The sequence below is a fragment of the Bufo bufo genome, chromosome 5 (assembly GCF_905171765.1).
Source record: "Bufo bufo chromosome 5, aBufBuf1.1, whole genome shotgun sequence".
Lineage (NCBI taxonomy): Eukaryota > Metazoa > Chordata > Amphibia > Anura > Bufonidae > Bufo > Bufo bufo.
Window position 1 is genome coordinate 289,958,358 of NC_053393.1, and position 14,489 is coordinate 289,972,846.

Genomic DNA, 14,489 nt, shown 5'->3' on the forward strand with positions numbered 1-14,489 from the left:
CACCCACTGCTAGATAAGGGTTACCACCTGTACGTGGATAACTTTTATACTAGTATCCCCTTGTTCCAGTCCCTCGCCGCCAGATCCACGTCCGCTTGTGGGACTGTGTGGAAAAATCAACGCGGCCTCCCTACCCACCCCCTCCAGGTACCTATCCCCAGGGGTTCGACCCATGCCCTTACGAGTGGAAACCTGTTGCTGGTCAGATATAAGGACAAGAGAGATGTCCTTGTACTGTACACAATTCATGGTAACGGCATCACCCCAGTCCCTGTGCGAGGAGGTACCCGCGGCAAAAGGTCCTCAAGCCCGATTGTATCGTCGACTACAATCGGTATATGGGAGGAGATGATCTCTCTGATCAAGTCCTCAAGCCATATAATGCCATGCGCAAAACCCGGGCATGGTACATAAAAGTTGCGGTCTACTTGGTACAGGTTGCCTTGTAAACTCTTTTGTGTTGTCCCGGAGTGCTGGCAACACAGGGACATTCCTTCAGTTCTATGAGGCAGTCCTCACGGACCTGATCTTTTCTGACCGGGAAAGAGCAGGCCGGAGTACCTCGGGAACTGGAGGCGCCCGGATCGTCCCAGGCCAACACTTTCCAGGTGTGGCCCCCTATATTGGAAAAGTGCAGAGTGTGTCACAGGAGGGGGATACGGAAGCACACCACTACTCAGTGTGACACGTGCCCCGATCATCCGGGCCTCTGCACTGACTGTTGCTTCAGGGAGTACCACACCTCCATGTAGTACTAAATTTATATTCCCCTTCCCCAATTTAGCAACTGACAATCGGATAAAGAAAAACTATGGTTCTCAGACTTATTAGGTATCGCCACATCCAGATGAAAACAACAATTTTTTGGCATAGAATTGTAATAGCAAGCAATAAAAAAGTCATATGCCCCCCAAAATAGTGCCAAAAAAAACGTCCTCTCATCCCGCAAAAAATGAGCCCCTACCGAAGATAATCGGCTAAAAACAAAAACTAACAGACTATGGAGATACTAAAATGTTTTGTTTATAAAAAGATAATATAGTTTAAAACATAAATAAACAAATACAAAATAGACCTATTAAGAATCTGCTCTATAAAAATACCCCATGACCTAACCCCTCAGATGAACACGGTCAAAAAAATTAAATAAAAACTGTGCCAAAAAAGCAATTTTTGGGCAAATTTTCCGTTTTAATCCGTTTTTTTTCCAGTAACAAAGCAAGGGTTAACAGCCAAACAAAACTTAATATTTATTACCCTGATTCTGCAGTTTACAGAAACACCACATATGTTGTCGTAAACTGCTGTATGACCAAACGGCAGGGCGCAGAAGGAAAAGAACGCCGTATGGTTTTTGGAAGGCAGATTTTGACGGCCTTTTGCACCATGTCCCATTTGAAGCCCCCCTGATGCACTCCTAGAGTAGAAACTCCATAAAAGCGACCCCATCTAAGAAACTACGCCCCTCAAGGTATTCAAAACTGATTTTACAAACTTTATTAACCCTTTAGGTGTTCCTCAACAGTTTATGACAAATGGAGATGAAATTTCAGAATTTATATTTTTGGTAACCTTGCTTCACAAAAATGTAATATAGATAAACCAAAAATCATATGTACCCTAAAAATAGTCCCAACAAAACTGTCACCTTATCCCGTACTTTCAAAATGGGGTTACTTTTATGGAGTTTCTACTCTAGGGGTGCATCAAATGGAACATGGTGTAAATAAACCAGTCCAGCAAAATCTGCCTTTCAAAAACCACACGGCGCACCTTTCCCTCTACGCCCTACTGTGTGCCCGAACAGTAGTTTACGGACACATATGGGGTGTTTCTGCAAACTACAGAATCGGGGCAATAAATATAGCATTTTGGTTGGCTGTTAACCCTTGCTTTGTTACTGGGAAAAAATGGATTAAAATGGAAAATTTGCCAAAAATTTGATAATTTCAATTTTTAGCTCCATTTGCCAATAACTCTTGTGCAACACCTAAAGGGTTAACAAAGTTTGTAAAATCAGTTTTGGATACCTTGAGGGGTGTAGTTTTTAGAATGGGTGGTTTCTATTATGTAAGCCTCACAAAGTGACTTCAGACCTGAACTGGTCCCTAAAAATTTGGTTTTTGAAAATTTCTGAAAAATTTAAAGATTTGCTTCTAAACGTCTAAGCTTTGTAACGTCCCCAAAAACTAAAATATCATTTCCAAAATGATCCAAACATGAAGTAGACATATGGGGAATGTAAAGTAATAACTATTTTTGTAGGTATTACTATGTATTATAGAAGTAGAGAAATTGACTCTTGGAAATTTGCAAATTTTCCCAAAATTTGGGTAAATTTGGTATTTTTTATAAACTTCATTTTACCAGTGTCATGAAGTACAATATGTGACGAAAAAACTATCTCAGAATGGTCTGGATAAGTAAAAGCGTTTTAAAGTTATCACCACATAAAGTAACACTGGTCAGATTTGCAAAAAATGGCCTGGTCCTTAAGGTGAAAATGAGCCCGGTCCATAATGGGTTAAATTGATATTATGATTTTTGTACTATTTATATATGGATTAAAAAAGTAATTTGTATTTTTAAATATGGTCACAGTTTAAGTGCTACTTGTACTTGTTTGAGTAATTTTCTATGCATGGATACCATATACATCAACCAGCCATTACATTAAAACCAGGTCTGCCTATAGTTGATCACTTACAACTGTGGAAAAACAAAGCTCACATGACATAGAGACAGTTTTCACGTCCAAGAGGATTAACAATCTAACATTTTTTTTTATTGTGTTCCAGGGACATTAAAGGTACTAAACTAGACAGTCCAGTTACAGCTCTATTGTATAGGCTCAGACATCAACTATGCCAATCTCTGTTTGTGTTTGCCATTACTCTTGCAGTAGACATAAAGCTGCCCACGTCTTTTCACAATGTAACAGTCTTTGCAGCGCTTCTTCAGGACACCTTTAGTTTTCAGCCCAGACGTCTGTTGCACTGGTAGCAGGTAATTACCAGGCAGAAGAAACGTACTTCTGAAGTAAATTATATTCTTTGGATTGCAGTATCGAGTACATGTGTTGAAGACCATGGACATGAAAGAAAAATGTACACTGCTCTTGCCAACAAGTTTCTGAGGATTCAACAAAGAGTACAAAGCTCTCCTAAGAAGCAATGCCATAGTCAGACCTGCAAAAATAAATCATGTATTAAGATTGTCAACTTTAATATGTGAGATAATTTAGAGACCCTGCAATCAAAACCTAGTATCTGACCATACATGACAACTGTATATTCTACATAATTACATTCACATTCTGCGTTTTCATGCAGAGAGCTGTAACAGTCTAAAATAAGGTCCACTCTCCTTAGATGAACCAGAACCGATGACTTATGGGCTGGCTCCATCTCAGGAAAGGGAGAACAGAACTGAGGCAGCAAGAGAAGAATGTAGGGTACCAGGTATAAATGCTAACTATATACATGTGACATGTCATATTTTAGGTACTGTATGGACCGGAGAGTCACTAATCTTCAAAAGCAAGATCAACATATTAAAGCAAACAAATACAACTGAGGACTATTCTAAACCTATTTTATTAGAATTATTTCTTAAAGGGGTTGGTACATCTAAGACACTGATAGCATATCCTAGTGAAGCCATTAATGTCAGATCCCACTCCTATCTCCAGAACGAGGGCCTCCAAAGGGAAAGGCAGCACACCCGCATGCTCTCCATTTATCGCTATGGAAGTTCTGAAGAGAGCCAAGAGAGCACGATCGGCTGCTTTTGAAAGTCCCATAGCGGTAAAGAGGGTGGCTGCACATGTAGGAATGCACTCTGTTCACTTCGGGGACCCCGCTCTGGATACAGGAGCAAGTCGCAGAGGTGGGACCTGCACCTATCTGACATAGCGATGTGCCATCAATGTCTGAGATGGGAATACACCTTTAAAGCTGGTTCCTAAAAGCTGATAAAATGTTGATCATACTGCCTAATCTGTGTGGCTACATCAATCTACCCCAGTTAGGCTCTGTTTATGAACCAACCGCATTTTGCAGGTCTCAAGTTTATTTATTTTTTCAATAAATAAGAAAAATGTTAAGCTATCATTTTATGAAAATGAAAAAATGAGAACTCTTAGGCCCAGATGTACTAATCCCATAGACAGTGTAAACTTAGGCTGTCAAGTCAGGGATCCGCCTGGATGATGAATGTGGTGCAAGGAGTTAGACATTTGTCTAACTCTATAGCCTCTGTTGGTTAGGTTAGCTTACTTTACGATGGATTTTTATGGCCGAATTGTGGTGAATTTTAGACCACACAGCCTTTGCAACAAAGATCTTCCCCCTTGTCGACCAAGATCCATATTGGAATATCAATCTTTTGCCATGCACACCACACTTTCCTTTGGCACCTGCTGCTCCAGTGCTCTGATCCTGAAGTGTGTGGTCCAGGAAGACATAAAGTGACTGTGGTCAGTTACTGCAGATGGACATGATACAGGCAGGAAGTGGCCGTCAGTCACATGACTATAGAGGACATATAATTACAGCAGACCCTTACTAAGTGTAGTCACTATTTTTATATTTTTCTCGAAACAAACTTTATATGCACATAACAGATATAACACAAAACTTTGACGCCCGTGTGACTCGACCCAGATAAGCCATTACACATCCGCTTGCTGTAATTCTCACCCCCAAGCCGGACTCACCACTGAATACACCGACCTCAACACTCCGGACCGCTCCACGCATGCGCACTTCTCAACCTCAGCTGTCACTAACACGTCGGAGAAGGGGTGTGTGTTGATGACACACACGTAACTCACTCTCTCATTGGTTCGTAAGATCTCTAAACTCGGAGATACTTGTACTTCTTTACACATTACTTCCGGAGTCCAAGTCACTTTAAGGCGGCGCTAACTGGGAAAAGTGGAGGTCACTGTTGACATGGCGGCCTCCTGGTTGGTGCTGGGACGTGGTATCGTAAGGAGTTACCGGAGCTCTTTTTTTGTTCCACGGTCCTTGGCATGTGTAGCCGTACATACTGGGAGACAGCTCAGCGCCGCTGTGTCGAGTACTGGGGAGAAGGTCACCCACAGCGGACAGGTCATTGTATTTTCCATCTCACTAACACTTCTATACATCCAGAATGATGTTCTGAATGCATAAAACTAACACTGACAGCGCCTCTGCTACATCAGCACTGTTTCTTCCACAGCCTGAGGCCCCTTTTGCTATCAAAAGCCATGTGCACTTTTGCAATACCTTTGCAAAATATCGTGATTGACTGTATCTTACCATCATTTTGTATACGATTATAAGGGTGCATTCTCCCAACCTTATGTATTTTGTGATCTGCAAAAAATACGGATGATGTCTGTGTGACATCGGTGTTGCATTCGGTTTCATTGCAGATCCATTGTAACAATACCTACCTGTCCTTGTCCCCAAAATAGACAAGAATAGGGGGGCATACTAAAAGGAATGATAGAGTGGAATGCCCATAGACTTTAACAGGAAAGTGGAATGCCCATAGAGAATAATTGAAATGTAATATTTGAATTAGAGACAAAACCATTTGACATATCGAATAATTATTTAGCAGACATACTCTCCAAATTCAGTGGGATTATTTAATGTTCAGATTAAGTGGAATTATCACTGTTTTCTGCAGAATGACGAGGGTGCAATGATACAAAGGCATGCCTATAGACTATAATGGGAAGTAAAATATGAGTTTATTTACAGGTAAATCTGTGTTATGTAGGAAATTAACCTTTACTGCAATTGTTCCCTGGGTAGAGTAGCATATTGTAAAATGAAAATTACCTTGGATTATAACCGTTTTCTATAGAATGCAAAGGTGAATCACATAATGTAATGCCCATAGACTATAATGGGAGTCAAATTTTGATTTGGAGTCTGAACCATTTAACATATCAAGTAAATCTTTAGCAGGCTTACTCTTCAAGTTCAGTGGGATTATTTAAAATTGAAATTAAGTGGGATTATCATTGGTTTCTATGAAATGACAAGAGAAATGACACAATGGAATGCCCATAGACTATAATGGGAAGTAAACTACCGTATGAGCTCATTTCCAGGTAAATCTGTGTTATGTAGGAAATTAACCTCTACCGCAAGTGTTCCCTGGGTAGAGTAGCATATTGTAAAATGAAAATTACCTTGGATTATAACTGTTTTCTATAGAATGACTGAACACAACGTTAAATCTACAGCATCAAGTATGTGCGGGATACAGTACGTTTGAATACACCCTTAGGATAGGGTCACACTGAGCGCATACGCAGTGTATTTGAGGCTACGAGATATGTGCCGGACAGCGACACTGCGTATGTGCTAGGAGCAGACACACAGGGCTTTCCCTCCGCGACCCTGTGTGTGCAGTAAGGTTCAGAGGCAGGCTGAGCGCACTGACGTGCGGGGCCACCTCCGAACCTCACTGCAGACACAGCGGAGAAAAGCCATGTGTGTCTGCTCCTAGCGCATACACAGCGTATTTTCTGCTGCCCGGAACATTTTTCGCAGCGTCCAATATGCTGCGTATGCGCTCAGTGTGACCCTACCCTTAATTTTTCAGAGGCTTCTTTTTTACAAATTAACGAAGCAATCTGTTTGGTTGCTATGGGCAACTGTCAGCTGTTCCTCTGTACAGATTTTGATAAATCTCCCCCTATGTTTTTAGTTTTATCAATTTGTTGTAACATTGTTCTTCGTTTGTTTACCCTTTTCTCTGACAATTTACTTTGCTACTTCATACACTCCCCTATGGCACTGCCATTGTTTACCACTGCGTTCTTTTTTGTCTCAGAGTCTCATGTTTTTTCTGCTGGGTCAGAAATGTCTGTTTATTTGTATACTTTTTATTTTGACCCCTCCCTACTTCCCAACCATCCCTTCTTAGCTTTTGCCTCCCTCCTATTTTTGATTCCTGTTCTACAAAAAAAAAAAACTTTCAATAAAAGTTCTGTTGAATGCAAAAAAAATTAAGGAAGGTGTTCAGGAATAATAAAAAAAAAAGAGCTTATGTCTTCCAAAAACAGCACCGCACCTGTCCTTAGGTTGTGGGTGGTATTCACTTGGCAGAACTGCAATACCACACACAACCTGAGGACAGGTGTGGTGCTGTTTTTGGAAGAAAACTGTAGTTTTTCTAATCCTGGATTACCCCTTTAAATAAGAAAAGTTTTAAATAAAATAAGTATTTACACATTCTCTATAAACTTGTCAGTTTTCATTCTCCGTAATACCAACATGCTATAGGAGTTTCTTCAGTCCCCCCCGTCCCCCCCCCCCCCTACATTTTACCATTTTACGAATGGGATTCCGCAGCACAGTGCACACTACAGAATTTCAGCGGTGAAGCTTTCCACTGAAATTTTTCTGTCGAAAGAATGAACATGTTCATTCTTTCAGCGGAATATTGAGCGGAATGCACTGCCAACTATAGGGAACGCAAATGGCTGCCCAAGCACCGACTAAATCAGTTGGGGCGGGACGCATTTGGAATTTCCAAACTGAATTTCTCCGCTTGGAAATTTTGTAGTGTGCATGGACCCGTAGTTGCCCCCATGTATCCTCCACCCCAAAATCACAGCCCATTTCTAGTCCTGGGCCTATATTTAGTAGGGGGGAGGAAAGCTGTTGTCTTTAGTTAAAAAATTCAATTTCCATTATTCTCTAGGGTTATTCCACTTCCCATTATACCCTTTGAATCTCCTTTCATCTCCACTTAATTATTTCCCACTGAACTTGGAGATTATGTCTGCTAAAGATTTATTTGATATGTTGAATGGTTCACACTCCAAATCACATTTTACTTCCCATTATACTGTATTGGCATTCCATTCTGTCATTCACATGTTATTGTATAAAAAACTGCTTTAATACCAGATAGTTTTAAATTAACAATGTGCTACTCTACCCAGGGAACACTTGTGGTAAAGGTTAATTTCCATTTCGTCCACCATGACGGCTCTATCATGAGATTGACCCCTTGACCTCTGTAGGGGCAGGAACAGAGAGTTTAAAAGGCCACCACCCACTCTCACCCTCAGTGTTTCCTGTCCCTACGGGGGCACCTCACAGAGAGTCCTCCTGGTGGAGGTGAAGACCTTTTTTTTTTTTTTTTTCTACTTTTTTTATTATTTTAAATACTTCAGGGATCTCTGTCCCTTCCCTCTGCCCTCCTGCGGTTGAGTCCAATGCTGGGCAGAGGATGACAATGGAGCTGCATCTCGTCCCTGTCAGCAGGGGCCTGTATCTCGTTGGGTCCCCCTTCCCTACATTGAGGAAGCTGACCGCGCGCCGCAGAGACTTGCTGCACGCCGACTCCCTGTAGAAAAGCGTCAGTGCTGCACTCGGCTACGGACCTGCAGAAGGCTGATGGGGGCGGAGCTTGGACCGGACATGCGCGCACTGCGATGACGTCAGACGCCGCTCTGGGCATTTACAGTCGTGGCAAAAAGTTTTGCGAATGACACAAATATTCGTTTTCACAAAGTTTGCTGCTAAACTGCTTTTAGATCTTTGTTTCAGTTGTTTCTGTGATGCAGTGAAATATAATTACACGCACTTCATACGTTTTCAAAGGCTTTTATCGACAATTACATGACATTTATGCAAAGAGTCACTATTTGCAGTGTTGGCCCTTCTTTTTCAGGACCTCTGCAATTTGACTGGGCATGCTCTCAATCAACTTCTGGGCCAATTCCTGACTGATAGCAACCCATTCTTTCATAATCACTTCTTGGAGTTTGTCAGAATTAGTTGGTTTTTGTTTGTCCACCCGCCTCTTGAAGATTGATCACAAGTTCTCAATGGGATTAAGATCTGGGGAGTTTCCAGGCCATGGACCCAAAATCTCAACGTTTTGGTCCCCGAGCCACTTAGTTATCACTTTTGCCTTATGGCACGGTGCTCCATCGTGCTGGAAAATGCATTGTTCTTCACCAAACTGTTGTTGGATTGTTGGAAGAAGTTGCTGTTGGAGGGTGTTTTGGTACCATTCTTTATTCATGGCTGTGTTTTTGGGCACAATTGTGAGTGAGCCCACTCCCTTGGATGAGAAGCAACCCCACACATGAATGGTCTCAGGATGCTTTACTGTTGGCATGACACAGGACTGATGGTAGCGCTCACCTTTTCTTCTCCGGACAAGCCTTTTTCCAGATGCCCCAAACAATCGGAAAGAGGCTTCATCGGAGAATATGACTTTGCCCCAGTCCTCAGCAGTCCATTCACCATACTTTCTGCAGAAGATCAATCTGTCCCTGATGTTTTTTTTGGAGGGAAGTGGCTTCTTTGCTGCCCTTCTTGACACCAGGCCGTCTTCCAAAAGTCTTTGCCTCACTGTGCGTGCAGATGCGCTCACACCTGCCTGCTGCCATTCCTGAGCAAGCTCTGCACTGGCAGCACTCCGATCCCGCAGCTGAATCCTCTTTAGGAGACGATCCTGGCGCTTGCTGGACTTTCTTGGACGCCCTGAAGCCTTCTTAACAAGAATTGAACCTCTTTCCTTGAAGTTCTTGATGATCCTATAAATTGTTGATTGAGGTGCAATCTTAGTAGCCACAATATCCTTGCCTGTGAAGCCATTTTTATGCAATGCAATAATGGCTGCTCGCGTTTCTTTGCAGGTCACCATGGTTAACAATGGAAGAACAATGATTTCAAGCATCGCCCTCCATTTAACATGTCAAGTCTGCCATTTTAACCCAATCAGCCTGACATAATGATCTCCAGCCTTGTGCTCGTCAACATTCTCACCTGAGTTAACAAGACGATTACTGAAATGATCTCAGCAGGTCCTTTAATGACAGCAATGAAATGCAGTGGAAAGGTTTTTGTGGATTAAGTTAATTTTCATGGCAAAGAAGGACTATGCAATTCATCTGATCACTCTTCATAACATTCTGGAGTATATGCAAATTGCTATTATAAAAAATTAAGCAGCAACTTTTCCAATTTCCAATATTTATGTAATTCTCAAAACTTTTGGCCACGACTGTAGAGTCGGCAGTCTGAAGATGTGGTGGAAAACGACTGGGCCTCCCTCTGAGTGTCTCCAAGCTCCAGATGTCTGTCCCTGACGCCCCTGCAGTCCAGATGGAATCTTCTGAAGCCCCCCTCGGCTACTCCAACCGGAGTAAAAAAGCCCAGAACTAAAACTAAAGTCCCTAGGTGTGCGACTTGTAGCAAGAGGCTTCCAGAAAATCACAAAAATAAACACTGCCAAGTTTGCATCATTGATCTTGTAAAGGAGGAGCAACCATCCATACTCATGGAAGTCAAATCCTTGATTCAGAGCAAAATAAAGTCCTCCCTGGCCTCTCTCAGATCTGTCCCTCCAACACCACCGGCAAAAAAAACTAAGGTGACTGTTCCATCCTCCTCTGACTCAGAGGACATGGACGAGGAGGCTTCCACCTCTAGACAGAACGTAGATATTGACGCTCTGTCTGAGGGAGAAATTGTGGAAGATAGTAAGAAATACTTCTCATCTGAGGACATGGAGGAATTATTGGGCGCTGTCAGAGCAACCATGGGCATTGAGGAGGTGAAAAAACCACGATCTGTCCAGGATGAAATGTTCGGGGGACTTAGAGCCCAAAAATAGTACACTGCTCAAAAAAATAAAGGGAACACAAAAATAACACATCCTAGATCTGAGTTAATTAAATATTCTTCTGAAATACTTTGTTCTTTACATAGTTAAATGTGCTGACAACAAAATCACACAAAAATTAAATAATGGAAATCAATTTTTCAACCCATGGAGGTCTGGATTTGGAGTCACACTCAAAATTAAAGTGGAAAAACACACTACAGGCTGACCCAACTTTGATGTAATGTCCTTAAAACAAGTCAAAATGAGGCTCAGTAGTGTGTGTGTGGCCTCCACGTGCCTGTATGACCTCCCTACAACGCCTGTGCATGCTCCTGATGAGGTGGCGGACGGTCTCCTGAGGGATCTCCTCCCAGACCTGGACTAAAGCATCTCCCAACTCCTGGACAGTCTGTGGTGCAACTTGACGTTGGTGGATAGAGCGAGACATGATGTCCCAGATGTGCTCAATTGGATTCAGGTCTGGGGAACGGGCGGGCCAGTCCATAGCATCAATGCCTTCGTCTTGCAGGAACTGCTGACACACTCCAGCCACATGAGGTCTAGCATTGTCTTGCATTAGGAGGAACCCAGGGCCAACCGCACCAGCATATGGTCTCACAAGGGGTCTGAGGATCTCATCTCGGTACCTAATGGCAGTCAGGCTACCTCTGGCGAGCACATGGAGGGCTGTGCGGCCCTCCAAAGAAATGCCACCCCACACCATTACTGACCCAATGCCAAACCGGTCATGCTGGAGGATGTTGCAGGCAGCAGAACGTTCTCCACGGCGTCTCCAGACTCTGTCACGTCTGTCACATGTGCTCAGTGTGAACCTGCTTTCATCTGTGAAGAGCACAGGGCGCCAGTGGCGAATTTGCCAATCTTGGTGTTCTCTGGCAAATGCCAAACGTCCTGCACGGTGTTGGGCTGTAAGCACAACCCCCACCTGTGGACGTCGGGCCCTCATATCACCCTCATGGAGTCTGTTTCTGACCGTTTGAACAGACACATGCACATTTGTGGCCTGCTGGAGGTCATTTTGCAGGGCTCTGGCAGTGCTCCTCCTGTTCCTCCTTGCACAAAGGCGGAGGTAGCGGTCCTCCTGCTGGGTTGTTGCCCTCCTACGGCCTCCTCCACGTTTTCTGATGTACTGGCCTGTCTCCTGGTAGCGCCTCCATGCTCTGGACACTACGCTGACAGACACAGCAAACCTTCTTGCCACAGCTCGCATTGATGTGCCATCCTGGATAAGCTGCACTACCTGAGCCACTTGTGTGGGTTGTAGACTCCGTCTCATGCTACCACTAGAGTGAAAGCACCGCCAGCATTCAAAAGTGACCAAAGCCTCAGCCAGGAAGCATAGGAACTGAGAAGTGGTCTGTGGTCCCCACCTGCAGAACCACTCCCTTTTATTGGGGGTGTCTTGCTAATTGCCTATAATTTCCACCTGTTGTCTATCCCATTTGCACAACAGCATGTGAAATTGATTGTCACTCAGTGTTGCTTCCTAAGTGGACAGTTTGATTTCACAGAAGTGTGATTGACTTGGAGTTACATTGTGTTGTTTAAGTGTTCCCTTTATTTTTTTGAGCAGTGTATTTCCTGTGAACGAAAACATAAAAGATATGATCCTGGATGAATGGACGGATCCTGAGAGAAGACTGGGGGTATCCAAGGAATTCAGGAATAGGCTATTATTTGATCCGGCTGATGTTAAATTGTTTAATGAGACCCAAAAAATTGACGTCCAGGTGGCAAAGGTAGTCAAAAAGACCTCCCTCCCATTTGAGGACTCGTCACAATTACAAGACCCAATGGAAAGGAAGGCCGACTCACTTCTAAAAAAAATCCTGGGAGGCGTCCATGTTTGGTATAAAAACAAACATAGCTGCGAAGTTGGTAGCTAGATCCATGTGTTTCTGGCTCAATGAGTTGGAAAACTATATTAAAAATAAAACCCCAAGAGAGGAAATATTAAATTCTATTCCACTCCTTAAATCAGCCACCGCATTCTTGGTGGATTCCTCAACTGAGTCTGTGAGGTTCGCCGCCAAGAATGCTGCTCTCTCCAATTCATCTAGAAGGGTATTGTGGATGAAAGCATGGGGAGGGGATAGAACCTCAAAAGCTAAGCTATGTTCTATAGCTTTTTCTGGGGTATACGTTTTTGGACCCGTGCTAGACTCCATCCTTGAGAAAGCAGCAGACAAAATGAAAGGGTTTTCCGGAAGAAAGTAAAAAGAATCCCTTTCGTTCTTTTAATACCCAGACTAAATCCTATAGGGGCAAAGGGAAGTCGGGTAGGTGGAGTTACCAGAAAGGGGGAAAAGGCAGAGGATTCCTTCTCAACCCCAAGAATAAGCAAGCAGATAAGCAATGACGCCAGAGTAGGGGGGAGACTGAGGAATTTTCTGTCTCGTTGGGAAACGGTGACCAAAAATCCGTGGGCCTTAGATATCTTAGGAAATGGCTACCGGATAGAATTTTCCTCAGTCCCTCCAAAAAAGTTCAGAGTAACATCTCACAGCCAAAAGACTCTAGAAAAAATCTGGCAGAGGGCCCTTCAACTTAAAGATACAGGAGTGGTGGCAGAAGTCCCCAGTGCGGAAAGAGGAAGTTACTACTCCAATTTATTCCTGGTTCAGAAACCAGACGGTTCCTTCTGCACTATTATAAATCTAAAGGGACTAAACAAAGCTATCACATACAGAAAATTCAAGATGGAATCCATAGCAACCATCATTCCTTTGATCAAAGCCGGAGATTTCATGACGTCCATAGACTTAAAGGATGCTTACTATCATGTCCCATAAACAAAACATATCAGAAATACCTCAGATTTGCCCTAGTAGACCACTCGGGAGAAATACATTTTCTCTGCTCCAAGGGTATTCACGAAGCTCGTAGTGGAAATGATATCCCCCCCTCAGAGCAGAAGGAATAAAAGTATTTCTGTACCTAGACGTTTTCCTAGTTCTGGGGTCCTCAGAACTGGAGACAACCAGCATTACCAACAACCTAATACGCAGGTTCTCAGACCTAGGCTAGATAATAAAACTAAATAAATCGTGCACAGTTCCATCCACCAGAATGAAATTTTTGGGGGTGATCCTGGATTCAGTTTCTCAGATAACATCCCTCCCTCAGGAGAAAATAAAATCCTTTTATAGACAAAACAAAAAAGTTCCAACGCCAGTCTCAGTGCTCAATCCGCAGTGCCATGAGCCTCTTGGGAATGATGACCTCCTGTATAACGGCAGTATCCTGGTTCCAAGCTCATACCAGGGTAGCCCAGTCTTGGATCATGAAGAATTGGGACAAGAGGCAGTCCTCTGTAGAAAAAAGAATCTCCATCCCCAACCGCGTAAGATCAGATTTGAACTGGTGGACGGAAAACAAAAACTTGCTAAGAGGTGTGCCCTGGATAAAAAATCCAGAAATACAAATATATACAGATGCAAGTGGCACAGGATGGGGAGCAAAGGTAGGCTCACTAATCTACCAGGGCAACATAATAATAAAATCATCAATCCACAGAGAACTGAGGGTGATCTGGGAAGTTCTGAAGGCGTCATAGGACAAGGTATCCGTAAGACACCTGAAAATCTTTGACAACGTAACAGCAGTCACGTATTTAAAACATCAGGGGGGCACAAGATTCCCAAGCTTAAAAGATCTGTCTGAAAAAAATAATCTTCTGGGCAGAAAGAAATGTTCCATCCATCACAGCTATCCATTTAAAAGGTACAGAAAATATACAGGCGGACTTCCTCAGCAGGAAGACCATAGATCCAGGAGAATGGGCCCTAAACTTTGAGGTATTCCATCAGATCACCAGGAGATGGGGGACC

At 43.1% G+C, this 14,489-nt stretch overlaps 1 protein-coding gene across 3 annotated transcripts; it reads right to left on the reverse strand.

The window, feature by feature from the left end:
- Nucleotides 1-2,763: 2,763 nt before the first annotated feature.
- On the reverse strand, nt 2,764-13,352 carry LOC121001241 (39S ribosomal protein L36, mitochondrial-like). 3 transcript variants are annotated; one of them, XR_005779012.1, is made up of 4 exons: nt 13,343-13,352; nt 10,401-10,408; nt 4,734-5,131; nt 2,764-3,188 (listed from the first exon to the last, which is right to left on the reverse strand). XR_005779012.1 is itself a non-coding variant. In XM_040432215.1 (2 exons), the coding sequence occupies exons 1-2, from the start codon at nt 4,758-4,760 to the stop codon at nt 2,863-2,865; spliced, it is 369 nt and encodes a 122-aa protein (XP_040288149.1). In that variant the 5' UTR covers nt 4,761-4,784; the 3' UTR covers nt 2,764-2,862. The 3 variants fall into 3 exon arrangements, 1 of the variants encoding a protein (XP_040288149.1); XR_005779013.1 differs by lacking the exons at nt 10,401-10,408; nt 13,343-13,352 and having other exon boundaries at nt 4,701-4,783; XM_040432215.1 differs by lacking the exons at nt 10,401-10,408; nt 13,343-13,352 and having other exon boundaries at nt 4,718-4,784.
- Between the last annotated feature and the right edge of the window lie 1,137 nt (nt 13,353-14,489).